This window comes from Chaetodon trifascialis, chromosome 16, assembly GCF_039877785.1.
Source record: "Chaetodon trifascialis isolate fChaTrf1 chromosome 16, fChaTrf1.hap1, whole genome shotgun sequence".
Classification (NCBI taxonomy): Eukaryota; Metazoa; Chordata; class Actinopteri; order Chaetodontiformes; family Chaetodontidae; genus Chaetodon; species Chaetodon trifascialis.
In genome coordinates, this window is record NC_092071.1 from 15,528,995 (window position 1) to 15,553,745 (window position 24,751).

General features: G+C 42.5%; 2 protein-coding genes across 5 annotated transcripts in view; one reads left to right on the forward strand and one right to left on the reverse strand.

Annotated features, from left to right (window-relative positions):
• The first annotated feature begins 850 nt into the window (after positions 1 to 850).
• gnb2 (guanine nucleotide binding protein (G protein), beta polypeptide 2) lies at positions 851 to 10,350 on the forward strand. Its single transcript, XM_070982793.1, has 10 exons — positions 851 to 1,661; positions 3,382 to 3,461; positions 3,545 to 3,583; positions 4,107 to 4,213; positions 4,732 to 4,795; positions 5,060 to 5,222; positions 6,144 to 6,210; positions 6,303 to 6,504; positions 7,762 to 7,978; positions 9,097 to 10,350. Exons 2-10 carry the CDS (start codon positions 3,405 to 3,407, stop codon positions 9,201 to 9,203), a joined length of 1,023 nt encoding a protein of 340 aa, XP_070838894.1. The 5' UTR covers positions 851 to 1,661; positions 3,382 to 3,404; the 3' UTR covers positions 9,204 to 10,350.
• Positions 10,351 to 11,758: 1,408 nt separating this feature from the next.
• The window catches only part of mink1 (misshapen-like kinase 1), a 32,877-nt gene continuing 19,884 nt past the window's right edge, over positions 11,759 to 24,751 (reverse strand). For 2 of the 4 annotated variants that reach the window (XM_070983220.1, XM_070983218.1), the window contains exons 17-32: positions 24,396 to 24,475; positions 24,178 to 24,281; positions 23,986 to 24,077; positions 23,646 to 23,669; positions 22,989 to 23,140; positions 22,690 to 22,807; positions 20,828 to 20,944; positions 20,414 to 20,525; positions 19,933 to 20,082; positions 19,182 to 19,325; positions 18,504 to 18,638; positions 18,269 to 18,369; positions 17,992 to 18,141; positions 17,747 to 17,906; positions 17,512 to 17,651; positions 11,759 to 17,407 (exon numbers count right to left, since the gene is read on the reverse strand). In XM_070983220.1, the coding sequence (XP_070839321.1) occupies positions 17,324 to 17,407; positions 17,512 to 17,651; positions 17,747 to 17,906; positions 17,992 to 18,141; positions 18,269 to 18,369; positions 18,504 to 18,638; positions 19,182 to 19,325; positions 19,933 to 20,082; positions 20,414 to 20,525; positions 20,828 to 20,944; positions 22,690 to 22,807; positions 22,989 to 23,140; positions 23,646 to 23,669; positions 23,986 to 24,077; positions 24,178 to 24,281; positions 24,396 to 24,475 (1,863 nt within the window). In that variant the 3' untranslated portion in view covers positions 11,759 to 17,323. The remainder of the gene's footprint in view (positions 17,408 to 17,511; positions 17,652 to 17,746; positions 17,907 to 17,991; positions 18,142 to 18,268; positions 18,370 to 18,503; positions 18,639 to 19,181; positions 19,326 to 19,932; positions 20,083 to 20,413; positions 20,526 to 20,827; positions 20,945 to 22,689; positions 22,808 to 22,988; positions 23,141 to 23,645; positions 23,670 to 23,985; positions 24,078 to 24,177; positions 24,282 to 24,395; positions 24,476 to 24,751) is intronic. The other 2 variants (XM_070983221.1, XM_070983219.1) reach the window with 1 other exon arrangement.

Genomic DNA, 24,751 nt, shown 5'->3' on the forward strand with positions numbered 1-24,751 from the left:
CATGATAGATAGATATCACATTACAAGACATAAAAAACAGTACTTTGAATATTCTGTTTGTTTTTTCAAGTATGTTCAAGTACCTAGTAAACCATTCTAAAATGGGATTTCTAAGAATTTGCAAATATTTTTGCTACTGCAGGGTGCATATTGGACCACAGTTGGCTCCAAACCAGTTGCGACATCACAAATCCTCCATACACGTCTTAAACTCAGATTTAGGGAGAGCACAGAGAAACTTTGCCCCTTCAGCAGGTGAATGTGAAAACAGTCTTATAGTAGATATATATATCTACACCATTCTGCTCAGTGAACAGTCAAGTCACAATAAGCAAAACATATTTCGGAGTGGAGGGAGACTTTAAATAAACCCCTAACATTCTGGAGTTGCTCCACATGCAGACTAAAGGGATAACTCAGCATCATATGCAAAATCAAAGTTATTTTAAATATCCCATGCAAAATCTACACGAGCCCCCAGACCCACTAACTGAATCAGTCTCAGTAGACCAACTCCAAAATTTCCCCTAACCCTACCATCAGTTCAGCTCTGTGCAGTGTGATGTCTTGTTCAGGGGGGTGTCTGTATGCATATTCTGTAAATTTGCCTTTCACAGTGGAGAGGTGGACATTTCTGCGCCGTGCTTTCACACACTTCCCTCACTGTGCTGCACTCTGCTGAGCAAGAAATGACCCCTGAAAGTCCCTGACTTGAGCAGCCTACAGGATCCCTCTGAACAGATAAAACCGATGGAGCATGTGAGGAGGGGATCAGACCTGCACAGTGGTCTGATCAGAGGAGGGAGGGGGTCACGGGACTTACTAGTATTTAAGAGATGGGTGTGGTTGAAACATGTTTCATGGCCGGATTTGAAAACACTTCTGCAAGCGCTCACCGCGTGACCTGGCAGCCTGTTACTGAATGTTGATAGTGAGAAAAAAAAGGAACCCTGTGGATATCTGACTGAGGGGGGGGGGGGCGGGGGGCGCCTCTCATGAAACTGGAAGAAAACCAACACAGATCATCCAGTGATGAGCCGATCTGTTGCAGCCAGCGGACTTTTTTCTAATAACCTAATTATTTTCAACATGAGGCACTTTGCAGCTTTTCCTCAGTAATTCATCGCTGAGTCGGAGGCGGTTGTCCTGATGAGGAGGGAGGAGGAAACCAGAGAGAGGAAGGAAACGAGGATAACGTCACGAGAAGCAGACTCGGAGTAAAACGGGCTGAGCAGCGGTTAATGGACAGTCCTTGATGCGGGCCGGGGGACCGAGCTGCGGCCACTTGCGTTTGTTTACGTCGCGCCGGACCGATATGTGTTTGCTGACTTGTCGGGCGTGAAAAGAGGGGAAAAAGCGTTCCGGAGAGGAAACGGCAGAGGCAGCTTTCATCTCCTCCAGGAGCTCCACTACAGCAGAGAAATGGAAATGTGTGTAGTCCTCCTCCGTTTGCCTGTTTGCTGAAGGATTTGGAAGAAGCAGCCTCATCGTGACACACGGAGCTTTAAGTGGATCTCCTCTGCGTCTCTGCTTTTAATGCGTGAAAAAGACATATAATCAGTCCTCCGCGGGATTCTGGAAGACGTCGCTCTCCTTTTTTTTCTTTCTTTTTTTTATACGGCAGGAAAAAAAGCAGCAGATATCATCGGGAGAATTAACAGGTAGCCGCCCATTATCGAACAGCCTATTGAGCGTAAGATGGCTGGGTGATGGTGTGCCTATTCACGGCATCATTTCGACTAAATGCATTTAACTACATCCGCATTCTAGGAGCTCAGCATCTGAAACGAGATGTGGCCGGGGCCTTCATCAGCCACTCTGAGCTGATCAATATGTGATGTATGTGCATATCCTGCATGCGTGGGGCCTGTGCTCCCATTTGAACACACGAGGAAGCTGTAAGTGCTGCAGACTGGTGTAAAACCCCTCTGAAGTGCGTCTTAGTGCTCTGAATGTGGCCGCTTTTCACTTGGCTGCGGCTGTGACTTGAGTCGGCCCAGGCCTGCGCGTTAACCAGAGCCTCACAGTTTCTCTGGCGTTAACATCTACCCTGCCTAACGTGCAGCAGCGGCTGCACAGGCTCTGCACTCTCCTCCAGTTGCAATTGTAGCCGTGTTGGTGGAGTTGACATCAGATGTGCATTCAGAGGGGTGGGGCCAGTCACATTTGGCATCATGTCACTTGAATTTCTGTCTGCTTGTGTTATGAAACGCCTATGAACTCCCTCAAATGTGCAGGCGGCGAGAGCAGGCCTGACTCTGCTTCTGTTAACCCTCTTCAGCCTCTTGTGTGCGGTTAGCCATTCATCAGTGCAGGTGGAGTCTGTGTGATATGTCTTTATTTACACTCTTCTCCTCCCTGTCCGTTGGCATGACTTCAGCACAAATCTGCCCGTCCTGCAGTCCATGCTCACAGGCAACAAAAACATGCATCCGAGCATCTGGCTGGACCCATCCAGGCCTGATCTCTGATGCATCTGATGTACCCCCCCTACCTCCCCCACCTCCTCATTGGCTAAATGAGCAGCTGTGCCAGGAGACTGAGACCCATGATGCTCCCCTTTTGGCTTCCATTAGTGCCGTGTGATCCATCTGGTTGCAGGTCCCTCCAGGGAACAGTGACTTACTGTAGCTAATTGCTCTTCCTCTGCAGCGCACACTGTATGGAGTGTTATTGTGGATTTGAATTGCCTCACAAATGCAAATAGAAGCTGCGCGGTTGGGAAGCTGTCTGAATGCGTAACTGTGCTGCTATCAGGAACAGGAAGTGCTGCTTCCTACTGAAAGCGTGATATGATGTGCTGTGTGTGTGTGTGACCCCAGTTGGCCCGTAGCTAAAGGATGCACCTCCTGCCAGTCTTGGATGTAGTTTTGTTCACGTTTAGGAGCCACAGCAGCCTCAGATGACAGGAGGAACCCTAAAATGAGTGTGTCCAGCATGTGCACAAGCTGTGACTTGATACACAACCTGTGAGTGCGGAGTGTAACAAGTTGCCTTGGCTTTAAAGGGAGTGTTCACTCAGTATCTGCTGCCTGGCTGCGATGCTGGCTGCTCGATAGCAGCTTAGTCATTACAGATTATTCTCCTCACTTAAACCAGGCATGGTTGCACAGCCATAAACAGATTACAAGGTTTTTTCTCACTGTGTGGGTTCAGTAAATCTTAGAGATTAAAATGTGTGTTTTTCTTACTTTATTTCATTATTTCTTTCCCCAAATGTGGGACAAACAGTATTTTAATCAAATGATTTTACTTAATTGATTAATTTCCTGGATTACTGGATTATGAAACCATGAAACTTTGCTAATAGGCATCGGCAGTCGTTTTTTTTTAATTTTGCAGATGGTACTTCATGTAAATCAGAGTGTGATATTTGAATAGGTGACGGCTCGGACATATCCAAAATGAGTGAGCTGGAGCAGCTTCGTCAGGAGGCAGAGCAGCTTAGGAACCAGATAAGAGTAAGTCCAATAGCTTTATTGTTCTGTCATTATCTGTCGCATGATCGTGCTGATGTACTTACCTGCTGTTTTATGTCCATTAGGATGCCAGGAAAGCATGTGGGGATTCAACTCTGACACAGGTAAGTGCCACTGAATGGCCACATGGTAAGGCACCTGCTATAGAAATGTCTATAAATCTGTTTTTGGGGGGTTACTAATGGTTTGATGACCATCCATATGGATAAAAAGATCATGAGAGAAACTTGACAAGTAGCAAAGAGCTGGGAGTATTTTGGTTCACACGGGAACTTTTTTTTAATCAAATCTTATGTAGGTTATTTTTAAAATTGATGATGAATTGTTGGTGTTTTATGCCCAATTTTCACTGACACGATCCTCGAAAGTATGAACCTGATTCCCCTTGATGAGTCCCCGTGGTTATTTTCTGTGTTTTCTACATTAATATAATGGTTTGTAATTTCATTTGCACATGTAAATGTATTCATATCATCAAATTTGGCATGAAGTATTAGCTGTTCCATATTGTTCTATTCTCAAGAACCTTCCCTGTGGAACCCTCCAGCGAACACACAGTCATCAGTTAAAAGGCTTAATTTCATGAGAACTAATTGAACTTTGATTAACCTCACCCTATTAACCTAGATAACTGCTGGTCTGGATCCCGTGGGGAGGATTCAGATGAGGACGAGGCGCACCCTGCGGGGCCACCTCGCTAAGATCTACGCCATGCACTGGGGTTCAGACTCAAGGTGAGCGCGCCCTGTGCCAAACATTTTCTATTATTGGCTCTGATTGTGGCCCCTGAAGTGGCCGAGTGGAAAATAAAGACTTTGAACTGGCCAGCTGAATGATTTGGCTCCGTACTCCAGCGACTTTACAGAGGATAATATGTTGCTTCTGAATGCAGAGACCAAAATGAAACAACCAACAAAGTTTGCCCAGTACTTTGGTTTATGCCTTCAAAACTACCAGCAACCATAACTGTGTGTTTAGTGCTTATTAGCACACGCTAGCAAGCTAACACACTAAACCAAGATGGTGAACATGGTGAAGGGCACACCTACTAAACACCAGCATGCTTACATCATTACTGCATCAAATTCAGAATACAACAAACATTTTGTCTGCATTACTGGTGGACCAGTCACTGCGGAAGACGCTGGTTTCAAATGAGAGTCGACAGTATTCACTGAACAATGAACACTGAGATGAATTAAATACCCATTGACACACGAGGTGTGTAATGTCTGAATGTTTGTCCCCGCAGGCTTTTGGTTAGTGCCTCTCAAGATGGAAAACTGATCGTCTGGGACAGCTACACCACTAACAAGGTACAGTCAGCCGAATAATTCCTCTGCTCGGTTCATCAGCTGGATGTACAGTCACACTTGGCCTCTGTCCGAACTGGAAGTGAAAGTGGAATAAAGTCTTTCTCTTGTAGGAGTGTGGTTGACTCATAACAGCTTCCTTTACAACTATGACTTATTGTAACATTCACAGTGGCATTAGCGCTCGATTTTCAGCGTTATACTGACCCATTTCTACGCTCTGCTTGAGTTTACGTTTACTTTGCTTCTCCTCCAAACCCGTTCTAGATCCACGCCATCCCCCTCCGCTCCTCCTGGGTGATGACCTGCGCGTACGCCCCTTCTGGGAACTACGTCGCCTGTGGAGGCCTTGACAACATTTGCTCCATCTACTGCTTGAAGACCCGCGAGGGCAACGTCAGGGTCAGCAGGGAACTACCTGGCCACACAGGTGAGAGGACATGCCGTCCTCGGCCGCTTCTGTCGGACTCTTTCCGCGAGTCACGCTGATGAGATGTTTCAGATGAACGCGAACTGGTGCCCTGCCTCATGGGAAAGCTCTGCTCCCAAACCACTAAATGAAGATTTCATTTACATGGTTAATTAACTGCAGGGCAACACAGTCTTAATGAGCTGAGACATCAAAACCTGCCAGTGAGACTCCGATTGGTGACACTGTACGTAGCTGCTGTACATTATTAGACTGAACCCATTTCTATTTTGGGGAGTGAAACGAATTTATTCCAGGAACTTTACAGGTTTTTTTTCTGCAACTAATCACAGATACGCTCCATTTACAACCTGCTAGAGACGAAGAACTACAATGATGTTCCAAATAATGGGCTGCCAGCTTAATATCAGGATGTCTCTGTGCAAGGCCCCCCCACTTTAACAGCTTCACTTTGACTTTTAGACTAAGGTCCCTCCAAATGGTGTCCTCTTCCTGTTCAGCTGAGCTCTGAGTTGATAGATTCACCTTCACTTAAAATCATGCGTTCACATCAATAAGCTTTATGAGCAGCAGTGAGAGCTTTTTTTTCCAGGGTTTTGCCTGTCAGGCTACAGTACATACAGTACATACAGTCACCCTGCTTTAATGGTGGGTGTGTGCTCTTCTATAGTGACCATTAATGAAAGGTAAGGTTTTAAAGGGCTGTGCTCCAACGTAAATTGCTTGTTAAATTTTAAATGCAGGAAATGGCATGCACATATTTTTTGCTCCAATGTTTTGTACATTCAGTGTACTCTTACCCTCATATTGCTTGCTTATTGCATTACATCAGACATGGGTGATCTACTGTCACCTTTTAATATGAAACTTTCACCCAGCTCCACAGCACAAACTCGACACCTGTGCTTTCTGTCCTGTCAGGTTACCTGTCATGTTGCCGCTTCATTGATGACAATCAAATCATCACGAGTTCAGGAGACACCACATGGTGAGCCACAGAGATCCGATCACAACCGCGCCGAGTGCGAAACACGTTTTCCTGAGCTGCTCCGTGTCTTAACTCTGCGCTCTCTGCCCCAGTGCGTTGTGGGACATCGAGACGAGTCAGCAGACCACAGTTTTCTCGGGCCACAGCGGCGACGTCATGAGCCTGTCCCTGTCGCCCGACCTGCGCACCTTCGTGTCGGGAGCCTGCGACGCCTCAGTCAAGCTGTGGGACATCAGGGACAGCATGTGCCGGCAGACCTTCACAGGCCACGAGTCGGACATCAACGCCATCTGTGTGAGTGTGCTCAGGGCAACTGCAAGTTGTCTAGTATGTGTCTTTATTCATGCTGTTTTATTATCTGGGATCACAGATAGTTTATTTTTCCACACGAAGTGCAGTTTACTTGTCACTGGAAGACTGTGAAAACAGCTGCCTATTTTCTTCTGAAGCTCTGGAGATTGCTTGCTTTGCTTATACCTGCATAAAAAATGTAGCATATATTAATAGACAAAATACAGCCGTGTATTTTATTAATGGTCTTTAAAATTGCATTGCTAACCAGTTAATAAATCTCCCTTTTAACTGCAAAGTGGATAGTAGAGCATACGTTGGGTCAACACATGTTGACAGGTATGTTATATATAATAGTAAGACATGCTGTGTAATCCCAAGAGTAAATTGGATTGTGAACTTGAACCCAAAGAAAAGAATCTCACGAAGAGACGATCATCTTTTCAGAGTTCATTGCGATATTCAGTCATTGGCAGCTGGGCCTCTGAGCCTGTTGGGCTGAGAGATACTGAGGTCTAATGATCGTATTCGTACATACAGTCTCGCACATGACAGAACACTTCGACCCCCTCAGACTCACAGTCGTCCTTTAATTAATAGACAGTCGCTCTTTGTTCATTCATCTATCTTCCTTAAGAGAGTTTCTTTTAGCTTTCGTCTGCCGAGAGCTAAAGGTTGAAGGCTGAATCTCAGTTTCACGTTTGAAACATTTAACACCTGCTGGGAACCGATAGTTCAACGGTTTCACATGAGAAACATAAATAAAGTGTCACACTGTGCACGCATAAGGCAGTTTAACAGCGAACATAATCCTAAAGGCAAAATATCACAGTAACACAAACCAGCAAGAGCATGAATTTCTTTTACAATTCTAAAGTGCTGTCTATCAACAGATACAGTATATATTTTAGTTCCAAATAACTGGCTTTGGCATCAGCCCCCCTGCGCACCGTCTGATACACCGTCAGCAGAGCAGCTCCAGGATTTGCCTCAGTGACGTCACACAATGTCTCCAGCCCAGGGATTTAAACTGGGAGCCTGCTCGAGGATTAACAAGATTATCAATTAACACCGTCTCTCAGACTGATCAGTTTCAGTCCACCACTAGAGAGACACCAGCAGCCAATGAGAACACAGCTTTCTGTCACATTACTTGTAGTCTATCAGTATGTTTACCCCGTTATGAAGAGCATCTCGATACAGCTGTGTTTTTCCTCCACTTTTTCTACTTCTCATCCATCTTCCCTCGCTCCTCCTCAGTTCTTTCCCAACGGCAGCGCCTTCGCCACAGGCTCCGACGACGCCACCTGCAGGCTGTTTGACCTGCGTGCAGACCAGGAGCTCAGCCTCTACTGCCATGACAACATCATCTGTGGCATCACCTCCGTGGCTTTCTCCCGCTCCGGCCGTTTGCTTCTGGCCGGTTACGATGATTTTAACTGCAACATCTGGGATGCCATGAAGGGAGACAGAGCAGGTGGGTGTCATGGGAAACAAACAGCGGTTTGCCGGTGTGATGAAGCTCAAGTGAGGATTCATTATGGAGCTGCTTCATTGAGACATCAGGGGATTTTTTATATTTTTTGTAGCCATTTGTAATATTTATTGCCTCCTTTACTGTGTGTGTTTTCTGCTTCAGAGGGCTCAAAGATGCATTTGCGTAGTTTATACACCTCATCATCAACTAAAACTTCTGTATAACAGTTATAGGATGTTTCTTCTGAATGCAAAAAATATATATATATACAACAGTCCTCGCTAACAAGGAAGAGTGCCATATCGCGTCACGGTAAAGTATAACTGGCTCCTATATGACCTTCAGCTGCAGTATTTCCAATGAAAGAGCTCTTTGTAACAAAAAAAGAGTAACTGAAAATGATTTTTCACACCCATGTGTCGAAATAAACCCAAGTGCAATTAGATGGTGTGCTTTTCAAATTAATTTTAGGGTAATCTAACTAAACTAAACTGCCAAAGGTGGAGGTGATGTAGCGCGCTTAACTGAGCACTGTGCAGCTGTGATATCCTGCAAATCAGTCAATGGGTGTAAAGCAAAGGGATTTAGGGATCTAGGAAAGGAAAGAGAGAAGGAAAGTAGAAGGACCCCCCTATTGCAAATTATTAGTAAGAGCATAAAAATGGGTTAGTGTTACCAGTGAAAATCTAATGCCACTGGAAATGTTACAGTAAGTCATAGCTGCAAAGGAAGCTGTTATGAGTCAACCACTGCTGCAAGAGGAAGGCTCACAGCGTGTTTCAAGAGTGGTGAAGCGAAATCTCAGGGTACAGACAAAAATCTGGGATTTGTAATTAGAATCTCGGAGCTGTATCTGAAAAATATGACATAAATGAATCATTATATCATCATGTTTTGGGTTTTTTTTGGCCAGTGAATTCACACGTCTCAAGCTTTATGTATTCAAAAATGTACATCTGCAGTCAAACGGCCTGCCCTGCGTTGCAAGTTAAAGCAGTTGGAAACAATGGGTTTCTGTGTTCTGTGGAGTTTTTAAATAGCTTTTTTTATCCACAGTCTGGAAAGCAAAACATTTGACATAACAAGTCTTCTTTTGTTTGTCCTCATCCCTCCTGCAGGAGTCCTGGCCGGCCATGACAATCGTGTGAGCTGTCTGGGTGTGACGGATGACGGCATGGCTGTGTCCACCGGCTCCTGGGATAGCTTCCTTAAGATCTGGAACTGAGCCATGCACATAAGACACACACAGACACACACACACAGACACACACACACAGACACACACACGTGCGTCCGACAGACACCGCTCCCATCTTGGGCCACAGTTTGCACCCTGTATTCACTGTATGTAAGATTCAACAGACAAACTGCAACATTGTACTGTACATAATATATATGACTTAGGTATGAGTTTACACACACACTGTACGCTGGACAAGACGACACCAGACCTGAACACATGCCCACACTCCCTACAGCTGATTTAAGTGCACAGCAGCAAGGCTAAAATACCCCCCCACACACACACACACACACACACAATCTGTAAAATGTAAAAATGTGACCAAATACAGTTGGATCTTCAGCTGCTGAAATAAAAATACAAACGCCACTATTACCTGAAGCCTTCTAACACGCTGAACACACTTATTCACACACACACACACACACACACACACACACACACACACACACACACACACACACACACACACACACACACACACACACACACACACACACTTTTACCTGAGAGACACTGCTCCTACAGTAAAACAGGGGAGAAGATGTTAACGGACAATTCTGTCTTTGTTTACAATGAGGTCCAAAATGCACTTCAGACAAATTTTTCTGTACTCTTTTTGTCTCGGTACCACACGTATCTCAGTGATGCTAATGTGAAGGAAGACAACGGACATGTGAGTCCATTAATACTGAAAAACAAATCACCGCTGACAGACAAGATGGAGCGATGCTCGGCAGAGGAAATGCTCAACTCTTATTTTCATCTGGCTCAAAAACATCACGCAGTCACTGTTTTTATAGATATGTTCCCCCACATAAAGTACAGTACATCTGCTCTTAAGTTTTGGTTTTATTCAGCTTTGTTTTCTTTTTTTTACACCTATTTTATTCATGTTCTCCCTGTGTGCCTCAGATACACTTTAAGGATTATTAAGAGAATACTGATAAAGTTAAATTAACAAAAAAGATCTGAGATTCAGAAGGTGGGTGAAAAATAAAAGCATTATAAGACAAATCTTAATAAAGCAGGAGCCAGTATTCATACCTTGACCTTGTCAATGTATTATCTGGACGTAACAATGGTATAATTGTACATAATATTAATAAATAATAGCCTCTCCTGCCAATGACTGTGGTTTCTTTTTTTAAAGCAGTGGTTATGAGATGAACTTGGAAGGTGGTGAAATCAATGGAAAGTGAGTGCTTATTCAGGTGCACTTTAGCCTGAACAAAAAGTGTATTACATATTCTGAGTGGCAACACATACATTGACCTGTGCTGTTAAAAAGCCTACGTACGTTCTAGCGCACATTTGTTTGTTATTCAAGTTTTCCAAACATTTGGCTCACACATCACTGAAAAGAGGATTGCTTTGAAGAATCTCTTCAAGTGAAATTTTGTTCAGTCATTGAAGCTTTGGAGTCTACTTAACTAGTTGATTAAGGCTCATTAGTAACTGCACGCTGTGGAAAAATGACCCACATTGATGAACTTTGTCCTTAAGTGATCTTAAAATATCCCATTTAAAACCAGTGTTATAAAACCAGTATGACAGTGAAAGGAAAATGTGTAGTTGGGTTGCAAATGTCAACCTGAACCTTCAGAGTGCGAGTAGAAAAAAACAAGTGGTCAGAGCAGTGTTATTTGGTATCTTTCCCAATCAACAACAGAGCAGGTAAGAGAGATTCACGGTGTTTTCATCATCTGCTGATGTAAGTTAAGCTTCGGTGCTTCATACAGGAAGACTTTCAGTATTTTCTTTTTGCAGGACTGCAATGTGTTTTTTCACCTTCGGCCACCAGGGGGCACAGCTGGCAGCAACTAAGGTTCACTGGAGGAGGAGGAAAGGTTTCTCCCAGAAACATTGTTTCAGTAAATGCATGTGATTGCTGTCACTGTGTACCTGTGAACACTGGTTACTTTTTTTTTTTTTTTTAAAGAAAGTCAGAGTCCCTCATGGGAAACAAATGCAGAGGCAGAGCCAACAGGCTCAAACAGATTTTAGCACCATCGTGTGGTGAAACACTGACATGTATTTAATGTGCTCACTGCCATGTTGTTACAGGCCTTGCACACAGTAAACCCATACTGTTGATTTGAACTATTCTGTCTGATTGGGCCTCTTCTCTGGATTGTGTGGGTGGCTACACACTCATTTTACCTTTGTTGCACCTGTTAGGGAGCACAAATCACACCGTTGTTATTGTTGTGAGTACATGAAGTCTGGTGAGCTCATGTTATCCCAGCAGCTCTGCCCACCTTCAGCCTGAGCAGAGATCTCCTCAGCCTGTATAACTGACTATACGATGGACAACAAAGAAATGAAAACACCACAAATACAGACTCAAATGAGATCAAGGTATTTTATTTTTCAAACAATTCTGTATTAAGACATGAATTCATTCAACACAATCTTTTGAAAGTTTAAAGTTTATCAGTCTATGAAATACAATCTGGAGTTAACCTCTCACAAGTGACACAGACGCGCGCACACACACTTAAACAAAGATGCAAAGATGTTTACCATCTCTTTAAAAAAAAAAAAAGTTATTGAAAAAGAATATAGATATTGTAGTTCTGTCCAAAGATCCACGTCATTTTAGAGCTCCCCACGTCTGATCTGCCTCACTCCCAGCTACAGCAGCTGATCCATTCATACGTCATTGATTAGAAATGTAGGCTATGAGAGAGGAGTGCCTCATCAGAATATTATCTATCACCTATTGATTGATAGTTCAGAAAGGCAGTTTCTGGGATTTCATTACAGCACAACAAGAACAAGCATCCCAACAGGTGATTGTGTTAAACTGACAGAGAGAAGCAGTTATTTCTTGTGATTACAAAAAAAGTAAAAGTATAGAACGCTTCTGTTACAAGCGACGCACAAACTAGCCTACATTCAGTCTGCCAAAGGCCACTGAACAATCGCCTCCTGCGAGTCACACTGCGATGGACAGCCACCGTTTGTTCAAATGCTTGTATTGCTTCTTTAAGAGAGATGTCACTATCCGACAGGGCAACCGTCTCTCAGGACGATGTTGTATACACCTTCTGCACTCCACCTCCTCCTCAGCGGTGCCTCCTTTACTCTGATGGCAAACTTAGTGCCGAGTTACATGAATTCAGCAGTGAAATGCGTTCATGCTTACAGGCTGATGCAAAGTTTCTCGAAATATATGTGTTGTAAGGTTCAGGTCTTTTAATGGCTCTTGGCACAAAATGATATAGCACTTTTACATCTGAAGGTGCTTTTAGGACAACCGGAGCCACTCATCTGTGTAACAAACACTTGATTACACGAATGTCTGCTGCATAAAATCAGACAAGCTTCATATTTAGAAGGGACAATCAACCTCCTGTATTAACTCACCCAGAAACTACAGACAAATATTTATCACATGGCTTTGAGATCAAATTTATTCATGGTGAGATAAGGGTCTTCTTTAAATACACACATCTGTTTTTACCAAGTCAAACAATGTCCTTGAAATGCTATCTAGACAAACAACTGTCAACACATATCAGGCCATCAGGATCACTAAACAAATATGATGCAATGGTATTTTCCATTACATTTTTAGAATCGAGTGTACTTAAGGCATTTTTGTATTATTATGTTCATTATTATTTAACAGCCAATGAAGTAGTTTGACGTGCCACCGGATGCGAGGTAGAAATACAGTTAAGTATTCCTAGTTAATTTAATATTATGCAAAGTATGTGTGTTAAAGGAGAACTCCACTGATTTGATACCTCAAAGTCTGTTTACAGGTCTTCTGGAGTACTACTGCATATGTGGAAAAAAGCTGCATGAAGCCTTTTGTGGCTCCAGAGGGAGCTGCGGGAAGTCTGCCTTGTGTGATGTCACTTAAGGCAGCGTTGGTTGAGGCAGAAGACAGCAAGTCTGAAGAAAAAGCTGGAGGTGTGGAGTTGAATCAGCTGCTACTAGCATAACACAGCCGAAACTTTGACTGAACCGTCAACGGTCGGTTGCATTGTGGGTAATGTAGGACATGAGTCCGACCATGTTACAGAAGGACAATGCTAAATTGGTGGAGTTCCCCTTTACTTTCATACCAGGTGACAAAGATGCACAAAGCGTAAATTTGTCGAGTGATGATAATTGACTAATTGTCTCAGCATTCCATAATCTCCACTAATTGATCGATGCACTTTTCACTGAAATGCTGCCTTTCTTTGATTCACAATCCTAAAGCCAACAGCCAGTAACATCACAAGGACCACCGCGCCCTTCACATCACAGCTGCGCCACGTGTGATGATCCCTGTCGTCACCAGAGCACATTAACAACTTGTCAACCCGACGGAGGCAATTTACACTCCAGGCCAGACCAAACAGCAATCTGTGACTCACCACCGGTGTCTGCATCACAGCCACAGTTGACTCTTCTGGTAACAAGGAGACAGACATTATTTTTCTGTTAAGATACCGGAAATAACTGACACTGTCCACAGCTGTCTCAGCGAACTACTCGATTCACTATGTCCACCTACTTAGACTGATTACATACTGACGAATTTCACGGCTGCTAAGTGAATGAGGGAAAAAAACAACTCCGACTCTCTGTTACACTCACTTATAGCTTTGATCTCTCTCTCCTAAAATACATTGTGCTTTGAGTAATAGAGCGGTACACATTTTTTATATAAATACAAATCTGTCTTATAGATGTACATTCACTTTCTTTTCTCAATATAGACTAATTTACATATTTTATAAAATAGGCTCCTCAGAATATGTCAAGCTAATTTCCCCACTACATGCTTGCACAATCACCATCGTTAAAGAATAAGCGCATACCTCATCTTTGCTGCAGGAACCTACATTTTTCTGAGCAGACGTCACACACAGAGCTGTGCAAAGGTACTAAGTTGTCTCTACGAACACGTTTCATACGTATGGCTTTTCTCTATGCTGGCTCCCACCGTCAGTAGATCCTTTTCACGTTATGCTGGATTAATGGGACATGTATTAAGTTCTTCGTTATTGCCACTTTCTGAATGGATTATTGTCCGTTGATCGGTTTAGTTTATATATGTGGTGCCAAAAAAGCATTTCAAGTCCATCTACAGGATATTCTGGATTTGACTTAAGTGCACTTAACTGGCACACAATGTAAATCATAATGTGGGAGCAAATATGGTTGTGCCTCTTCTTCATGAGATTTCAAGTAAGAGACGGGGGGGGGGCTCATAACCCATCCTTAAACCTCTCTTCTTCCCAACTCCAAGGCACTGCTTAAACTGTAAACATGGCAGATTGATAAAAAATTATGGTTTGACCGTAAAAAGCATGGGTGCCAGAGCTCCTGGTGGATTGTAACTGTGTCATTTGAAAAGCAGGTCATGGCACGTAACAGATATTTAAGAATAAAAACACACTCGCTAAAGGGGAAAACAACTTCGATACAGTACTATATACTCTATTTCAATGGCTTACATGCACACCAAAGTATCTGCTCGAGATATATCTGTAAATGTATGTTTACTGAAGTGAAAGTGCTTTCCATGCCCATTTACAGTTTGTTTTATAATCTCACCATAGAATTAACAATCTATTTATATAATCTTTGATGAAACGCTCTCTGCCCTGACATATACTGCATTCTTAATAGATTTCTTTTTGTCTGTATAAAACATATACCTCCTTCGCTCCTTAACTCCTTAAAGGCGACTTTTCGCAGACTACCCCACTGATCACGAGCCAAGATTCCTTTCATCACATCCAGCAGCTTTTCATACCAGCAGCAGTTTCACAAAAGATTTACCGATGCATCCTCTTAACATTAACACATGAGCACTGGTGGTCTTATCAGTGCACACTAAACTGCGCAATATCTGTGTTTCCTATGTGCACTGTGTGATGTCTGTTTTGCTTTTTATTTATTAACTCTCGCTTTTTTTACTGATGCTTTTTACTTTTACACGACCGCTCTGCTGCTGTGATACTGAAAATTCCCCTACTGTGGGAGTAATAAAGGATTATATTATTTATCAGCAGCTGAACTAACTTGCTGAAAAAATGTAGTTTTTCTGAACAACTCTGTCTAAGATGCATGATAGGAGTGAAGAAAAAGCATCTTGTCTTCACTTGTTAATGACAAAGTGCTGTGGCAGCACAGTGTTGTTATAACTAAGTGAATCATGTGTTGACCTACCCACAGCCGGCAGACAATCACCAAGCTACTTCCTGAAAACGCTGCCTCGTACTTATACCATATTGCCTGGTGTATGAGAGCAGACAGTATCTCCCTTGTGCAGCTGTCTAAAAAAAGCAGACAGCAAATTCCCCTAAAAAAGGGGAAAACCTCTCTACTACTGACAGACAGACACACAGAGTGAACAACTACAGGGAAGCTAATAAAGCATAATAGTCTAATATTAGTGAGATGTCAGCTGAGTTTACGGATGCATACACTGAAAGGAACATTGGTTAGCGATCAAAAGGGAGAGTTTCTTCTCTGATGTCGTCTTTTAAGCTCCATTCCCCTTTGGCCTTGATTAATAAACCCTCGTTGCAGAATATGCTGTGAATTTTGGCAGAATGTATAGATATAAAATATATTAAGTCTTGTGTGTTCCAGCCGTGCTCTCCAAAGTGCCTGGTGAGATGGAGCCCTCTGTGGTATTGCAGAGTCACCCCCACATGAAATCTTTCCACTGGCCTAAGACAAATATGAACACTAAGAGCTGTTCTACTGCAATCCCCTGGACAAACACTTCTCACAAAAAGATCCACACTAGCGAAAAAGTCGAAGAACTGAAATATAATACAGTAAGAGTGGATCACTGTGGCAGGAGGGTGAAAGGCCCCCGAAAGTGATCTCCCTTAATCACTATGATCTCAGAGACACCCTCCTTCCACGTTTCTCCAACGTCCTCATATATTGTCATCCTACTCCCTAACACTACCAGCCACATACATGAAGTCCCCTCTTCAAACAAAGACTCCACAAGAATAGCATATATTGCAATATAACAGCAATATAGTTACAGTAAAATTAAGGATACCAGTAGGCTAATACCAATACAGAATCACTACATATAAATAACAAATTTTTGTATTTCGTAAATCTATGAAAAACAAAAAGTTTAGGTACAAGCCTGATGGTTTCACTTAAACCATAGAAAATAAAGGCAAAGCAGGAGATTTCACAGTACTGATTATGTGTACTGTACATTTGATTGGTTTTTATCATTTATTTCTTTTTTCACTGGAATTTATTTCGCCTATGAAGCATTCAAGGCTTACTTGCCGAGGTTAAGAGCTGCAACATCATTCAGGCCAGGAAAAGTTAGTCAAAGCAGACTGTCTACTACAGAGAACTAAAAATATTTAAACAAGCTACTTTGTCCTGACGTCAGAAGTCCCATTGTAATATGTTTTGTATTAAATCCTTCTTTTAAGCCTCCTTGAAATCACAGGACCCCATAACAATGGGGGGGTCCACATGCCACTGCAGATGGAGGTTCCACCACTTTATCATGTGGTGTTCAGGTGGCAACACACTGAATGGAGGTTATATAAGAGGCCTGCAAATGATTCAGATCTAAGTGTAAGGTGCTACGTATTTACAGCTTCATTTCAACATACAGTATAGGTAAATAATGCCTTCTTCAAAACCGACTGTAGAACCATCAAGGAATGTTTTTCACACACTTCACAATTAGGAACTAAATAATCACGACTGAACACAGGTCCACGAAGTAAAGTAAATCAAGACAAGAATATATACAGTACAAATTAATAGATGGTATCAACATTTGACTCTCATCAGTGATTTTTCGTGATGATTCAAGGGAGAATGTTATCAGGGGGCCTCGGTAGAAACTGTGTCTTAAGGAGTATAGGCTGGAATGGATTTAGAGATTGTGTGTGTGTGTGTGTGTGTGTGTGTGTGTGTGTGTGTGTGTGTGTGTGTGTGTGTGTCTGAAGCATGAGTGTATGAGTGAGGGCGAGCTGGGGAGAAAGATAGAGAGCTGTTCACATTTGTGTGCATGCGTTTTGTGAGAATTTCGGTTGCACTTCCTTCTCTAAACCCCTGCTGGGTTCCACACACTGACCAGAGCAGCTGCTCCTTCACCAGTTCATGATGCAGTTTCTGTTCAAGGTCATGAAGTACACCTGGCTGCTACCTCCAGAGCGCACTGATGCAAAGAACACCTGAGAAACAGCATGGACACAAAGGACATGAGTGTCGGTAACGTCTTTAGATTCAGTTGCTCTTCGTGGCATGACTGTCTCATGCGTTGTGTCTGCACTCTCACCTTGTCATTTCTCTCACAAAGGAACTTCAGCCTCTGAGCTCTTTTGTGCATGAAGACACCATCCAGGTGGCCAGTCTCCACAGAACGGATCTCAATGGCCTTTTCTCCCCATCCCATGATCTGATTGGAGCAGATATGAGCTGCAAAGCAAAGTGTAATGTTAAAACTGGCAAGCTGATTACAGTTTATACGCATGATGCATCCACTATTATCTATTTTTGGATTCAACCCGCACCAACAGATGTGGGCATCTCGCCCCATTGCAGGACCACGTCCTTGATGATGCGTCCGTAGGTGTTGACATAGACACCTTCGTCCTCGTAGCACAGCAGCATCTCCATGCCGTCGGAGCTGGGCAGGAACACAATTGCGTGCGGTGTCACATGACTCTGGATCTGTTTACCATGAAAACAGAAGGGATGAGGTCCTGTAGGCCACACATCTGACAAAACACTGCTGTCTGACAGCTGCACTACTTACATGTACGGGGATATAAATGTCATAGTTGTTTCCAGAGTCCACGTCGATGGCATGGAAGCCAGCACAAGAGCCGTAGATAACCTTCAACCTTTGACCTTCCTCCACTGTTAGATCGACCAGAACAGGCCTGTGTGGCAGGTCTGCAAAAGACTGGTTAAAAAGGAGTAGAGGGGTTTCGTGATCAGAAAGCGAGCGTGAGAAGATAATCAACTTGAACGCTCGTCTAGTTGACTGACCTCGCATAACTAATCCAGCTCACAGGAAAGGGGAGACTTACCTTGAAGGCCATGAATTTGTGATAAGGTTTAGGCGCCCAAGCGTACACTTCCACTGCATTCTTCAAAGCAATCACCAGGAACTTAATCCTCTCATATTTCACTAGACAGAACAACCACAAGGCCATCTGACATTAGATACTTGTTATCAATAATTCACTTGGCCAGATGCATTTATGAGAGTTTGTGTGGAGTGGAATAGACAGCAGTGATAAACAGCCATCATCTGTCACTCACCTACTTTGTAGTGCACACAGCCCTCCATCTCACCCACAGTGGTCCAGCCCTGCTTCTTCTCCACCTCGGGGTCATTGTGGAGGATCTTGTTCCTCAGCCAGGCCAGGTAGTAGACACGCACCTTGTTTTTCTTGCCTTAATAGACACAATGGGGGATCAATTGCAAAGGACCTTAATTTCAGTAATTATTTAAAAGGTGCTTTAAATCATCTTTTGACCTCAAGACCTCAAAGAAAATTGTTGGTTTCTTTGTAGATAAAAGAGCTTGGTCTGTACCAGCTCTATATGGAAAGTGTCCTGAGACAACTTCTGTTGTGATTTGGCGCTATACAAATAAAATTGAATTGAATTGAATTGAAAAGCTTTTCAGACCATACAACTACCATTAATTCACATGGAAATTTTGTTAGATTTAAATATCTAATAATCATCTGTATTAATTTAAATTAAATATTGATTTCCCAGTTTATTACTCCTGCTGGCCTGACACCGTGATAAAAAGGAGGTATTTGAAGTGCAAATTCAAAATGCAATGCAAAATAATCACTCTGCAGGCCTGAGCACAATTTGGCATGTACTGATTGGAATCCCATTAAAGACAGTAGCATTGTGCCAAAAGCACAGACTGCTTTAACCAACTGTAGTGAGAGCAGGCTGGCGATCAGCAGCAGTAATGACCTGATATGGTGATGAGCAGGTTGAGGCCCTCTAGGACGTCCATCTGTTGGAACCTGCGGGAGTTGATGAGGGGGTAAACCTTGCCCTGACCACTACGGTCCAGCAGCTTCAAACCGTTCTCTGTGCCCACCAACAGGTTCACACCTGGGGACACACACAAGCACAAATATCATAACCTGCAGCAAATCTAATGCTATTTCATTGTATTTGGTCGAGAAATTCAAAAAAGATAGCTTTAATGAGTATGTGATGTAACCGTGTGTGGCATCACCCACTGACCACTGTTACCTAAAACCTATTTTGAAGAAGGGGAAAGGGGACTTGAAAGGTCAGATTTTTGGGTCCATCACACTCTTAATAACGCATGCAGTTCGGCACCAAAAAAAACAACATAACTTTCAGATAACCTTTTCCCCACAAGTGAAAAAACAGTATTTGGGACTGTGGTCTCTGAGGCTGGGGCTGGAAGGAATTGATTTGATAAAAATAGCTTTGATAATGAAAGCACAGACATTATGTTCTCTCATGATGAGTTATTAATGTCATACTAAGACTAATTGGTACACCAGTGGCCTCAAATCTAATTTCAATGTTACAGGTTTTCAGTTTTGGTCATATTTGTAACCAGAGTCCTTCTGGAGCGGACACATTACTTATATGTCAGGATGAGAAGGGTTAAAATAGGCATCTGATCTTGCTTGGTGCTTATATTTTTTTTGCATTTACATTCAGAAATTGAATCTGTTCTCACCCCAGAGAGCAGCACACAGGATCTCAGAGTTGAACCTCTTCTTGTACTTGCGGATCTCAGGTGTGTCATTGGGGGGCCGTGTGTTGGTGGGATTGACATTCACCATGGATCCTTTCCTCACCTCCATCTTCAGCTGTTCAAACCTGGAGCCTAGACAGAGGCAGCAATGGAAATGGAAAATAGAGGAAAAACACAAAACAGGGAAAAATGGGACAAAGTTTGGATTTAGATACAAATCTCCCATTCATCCTTTTTAAAGGGAAATACAGTTTATTACTAAGTTACATTTGTATAGAATTTATGTTGCAGTGTAGTAGAAAATATCATCCAAGTCTCAAGCAAAAACTGCATAATTTCATATTCCAAAGTACTTTTTAGCACGGGAAATAAAGTGAAAGGTTAAAGTAGTGAATACTTTTGCAATCAGCTGCAGCTCACTTGAAGTTCATGTTGCTGCAGGGTTGAAAAGCTTCTGACTCACCAGTGACAGACATGTTATCCCCTGTACCTCCTGGTGACTGGTACATGCCCAGATCCACAAAGGTGGTGAAGGAGGACTTGCCAGATGCTTTAACCAAACCTCTGGACTGATACTGGTGGAGCAGAGAGGGTGTATGAGTTGTACAGTGTTGTTTAAGTCAGCAACAAATCTCTGTGGAGATTTTAGTTTGTCAGACAAAACGTAAAAAACTAATATTTTCTGTGCCCATGTGGTATTAAAACAGCAGTTCTAAGATCTGTATTTTTGATGATAGTTCACTAACAAGCTGAACTGACTGTCATGAAATTAACTGCGTTATGGGTGGGCTGTTTGGCTGGAATGATGGCAAATAAGGAACACATAAAAATAAACCAGGGATTTAGGACTGATATACTTAGCATCAGTAAAACTCACATCATAAACAGAGTCCTTCCCAGGGGAGGAGTGAGTGGCTGAATCAGTGGGGGAGTGAGAGGGTTGAACCACATCTGGCAAGTTAGTGTACCCATTATGGCTCCGCTTCTCTGGGGTCTTTCAGGTAAAAGAAAAACACACACGCATGCATGCGCACACGCACACACCTCCATGTATTACATAACGTCAATGACAGACTTGGATGTAGGCTAATCTTCTGCACCAACAGCCAGGACATGACCTCGCTGGACTTGACTTTTTAAAGTGGTCAGAACTGTTACCACAGTAACCACAACAAGTGAAGTAAAAGCTGTGACCAAACTTGCTTTAAAAAGTCAAGCTCATGTTCTTAACACTGAGAGAAGCAGCCAGTTGTCGTGTCTTTCATGTCGCTGAAGCACCACTGTTAAATTACATGCAGCAGGATTCTGTTGTGTTCAGTTAACATCATCTAAATGACTCCAAATAGTTGCCTAGCTAGTCCAAGTTCTAGCTGCCATGCAGAACCACATGTCAGTGGATACCCCCCAGCCTCATTACTTACACTAAAAACTGAACATGCAAGAGCTATAATGTTTCACTGCCACATTTAGAATAAAGGGGAAACAAAAAAATAAAGCACTTTTTGTATGATACTGACAGTCTGACATACTAGTTTTGACACTGACTGGTGCTCTATGAAAAGAACTATCTTTACATGTTGTAAACATTCAGATTAAAAACTGAAAGCAGATCACCATCTATTGTAAATGTCTGTTTTTACTCATACTCATCATATTGCAAAAAATGTATATCAAATGAACTTTATATGCAAATTCATGATGTTCCTGATGAATTTCCTGAAGAAAATTTAAATCCTCTAGTTTGAGTCAGAAACACACACAGTGGTAAATGGGAGGAATCTCATTTGCACAATGGTATGAAACATGGCCTCCGGGAGATGATGTTAATTGTCCTATCAGGTGGGTGACATAAATGTAGGACTGCCACTGTTCTAAGATGATGCAGCTAAATTTCTGTGTTGTCAGAAAGAGTTTGAATACTAAAAACAGAGGGCATATTTACTGTATGTGTAAATGCAATCAAAATTCTTCTTTTTTTATTTACTGCATGATTATCATTTTACTCATCATGCCAAATAAATTAACAACACATCTTTCAGATTTTCAGCAATGTAACTGTGGCTTGGCACAAATGTTTGACACTTATCACATATTCAAATCCACGCACACACACAAAACTATTGCACTTCAGTGAAGGTGACACTTCCCACATTCAACTAATCATGAGCCACTTGCAAGATGTATGCTGTCTGTCACTGAATCATGTTGCCGTCTCTCCAAAAATCTCAAACATTTATGCTAACGTTACGCAGACATGAAAACTATATTCAGGTGCAGCATTACTGACACACACACATTTACAGAGGATCAGTGACTATGTACAATCGGCTTCCAAACGTTCTCATGGTCAACTTTGGGCTGAGTTCTTGTGAGCTATCCAGCAGCACGACTTTTATATTGACAACGGACATGCAGCACTGAAGCTGTGGCTATGTAAGTGGCAGTGTATTGTATGTCTGCCTGATATCTTCCTGAGTGCTTGTTGAATATTCATGGTAAGTGAATCTACTTTGAGTGTGTGAAAGTAAAACCTGGGTTATCGTTGACATTTTAGACGTCGTCATTTTTTCTGCTATCAAACTTCATTATGGGTGCATACGGCTCCACATAACGTCACGTCTTCTCCATTTGGTCAGTTATAACACCAAACAACAGTAATATTCTTTGATATGTTTTGCTTTGATTTCTCCATCGAGTCACAATGCATTTTAAGCATCATTACATATACAGATGACTCACCCTCTGCACCAGCATGGTCTGATCCCCATAGCCTCCAGCTTGCTCTGCCTCTCCCCCCTCGCCTTCATCTTCATGAACCACCATAGTGTTGACTGAGTCGGTGTCTGCATCCCTGTGACTGAAATCAATAGGAATAGAAGTCAAGGATAACGTAGCACCTCAAGCTTGACAATGGAAAAGAGAAGAGCAAAAAATACAGTTTTACATGAAATACTGAGTATTTTATTTAAAATGAAGTTGACAAATAAAAACAATTCTTTGCTTCCTGAACTGTTAGTATTTGTAGGTGTTGGTGTTACCGATCTGTGGGGCTTTCTTCCTCCTCTGCTCCCTCACCACTCTCACTCTCCTCACTGCTCTCACTGCTCTCTGAAGAGGAGGAGTAATCATTGGCCTTGACTGGGGGCCTTGGCTGCTCCTCAGCACGCTCCTTGGCAAAGAGGCCATGGTCCTACACACACATGCACCACCGTTTACTTACTTTTCACTTTACAAAAATTGTAAACATAATTTAAACTATTAAAAAAAGCAAATTACGCAGTGATCATATATGCAATACTGATATTAAGGAATTTCCAAACACAGCTGAACATAAGGTGTGATGAGGTGGATGGGCTGAGAAACTGTCCCAATGTTCAGACTCAAAACTACCAATACTCTCAGAATTAAGAGCCTGTCACCTGATGATAATTAAGGATGATTTTTAGGCATGGTTACAAGGCCTCTGTTGAGTGTATGATGTCCACATAATAACAGAATATATGCAAACACATTAAAAAGGGCTTTACAGAGAGCGTGTATTTCATTCAAAGACCAAATATGATTTACCCACCGAAAAACAAAAACAAAAACAAAAAACAGCATGCAATTGTACTGTAATACAGCTAATGGATGCAGAGAAAGATCATGCACAAGACTGAGCATTGTACAACACACAAAGACACAGTGATACTAACCTCCCCTATAGCTCGCTTGTAACTCTGCATTTTTTAGGGTAAAGTCAACAAACAGGGATTTGAGAAGAGGAGAAACATGAAGGGAAACAGTGTACACTGCATTAAGTGTAAAGGAAAGGTAAAGTGAAGAGAAAACCCTCAGTAAGTACATTACATGTCAGTTTAAGAACAGGTGTGCTTGAGATCAAAAGTGAACATACAGTAAGTTATTTCATAACTTCTTATATCTGAGCAATATTACATGCTGCATGCAGCCTTTCAGCAATGTTAAAATCAGTATTATAAGTCAGGAATATTGGAAAGACAGCCAGTATAATGTCTGTTTGAAAGAGCCACTTACAGCAGGGCGCCCAGGACGGGAGGAAGTGCGAGACTCCCCTGGCTTATGACGACTATCATGGGAGAGAATGGGTGAATCCATTTTGGAGGAACCTGCAAATAGCAAAGTTGTAGGGTGTACTTGTAATTCTGAAATCAGATTTACTGCAAAGACAGTCTGCAGAGAAATAGCACTGGAGAGGCAGGGACTCACTGAGGATGCGATGCCTCTCTAGAGAGCCAGTCTGAGGCAGATTGGATATGATGTTCATACTGTCTCCTCTCTCCCAGCGATCATTGCGGCTGAGATCTGGATTGCTGCCATGAGGATACATTAAGTAGTTATCCCAAGTCATCATCAAAATCTAGCACAATTTAGGAGGCACTAATTTAAGGAAATATCTGATCAAATCATTTGGCAGTCTTCAGTACCTGGCTCTTACTGGATGCCTGATGCCAGAGGTCAGGTTGGTGTTGAGAGCTGTGGCAATAGATGCTGTCCTCTGGGGAATCTGAGGAAAGCAGTATCATAGTCTTACATTTATGAGCAAAAACAGTAGTGAGTGAGTGACCACAGATTTTTTTTGTTTTAACCCTAATACCACCCAAGATTTGCCTGTTATCAGGTAGATCAAGCAGCCTTTAATGCACCCAAGATGTTCTGAAGATATTATCCCATAAACCATCTCTGTTTACAAAGTGTCGTTCAGCTAAAATGGCATTTGTGGGAGTCTTGTTAAAAACAAGTGCAAGGTGAGGTTATGCTTGGGGTTTGCACAATGACTGCT

Coding starts and splice junctions, on each gene's coding strand:
- gnb2 (XM_070982793.1), top strand. CDS start 3,405: ATGAGTGAGCTGGAGCAGCTTCGTCAGGAGGCAGAGCAGCTTAGGAAC. Junction 3,584..4,106: donor GGGATTCAACTCTGACACAG/GTAAGTGCCACT, acceptor CTATTAACCTAG/ATAACTGCTGGTCTGGATCC. Junction 5,223..6,143: donor GGAACTACCTGGCCACACAG/GTGAGAGGACAT, acceptor CTGTCCTGTCAG/GTTACCTGTCATGTTGCCGC.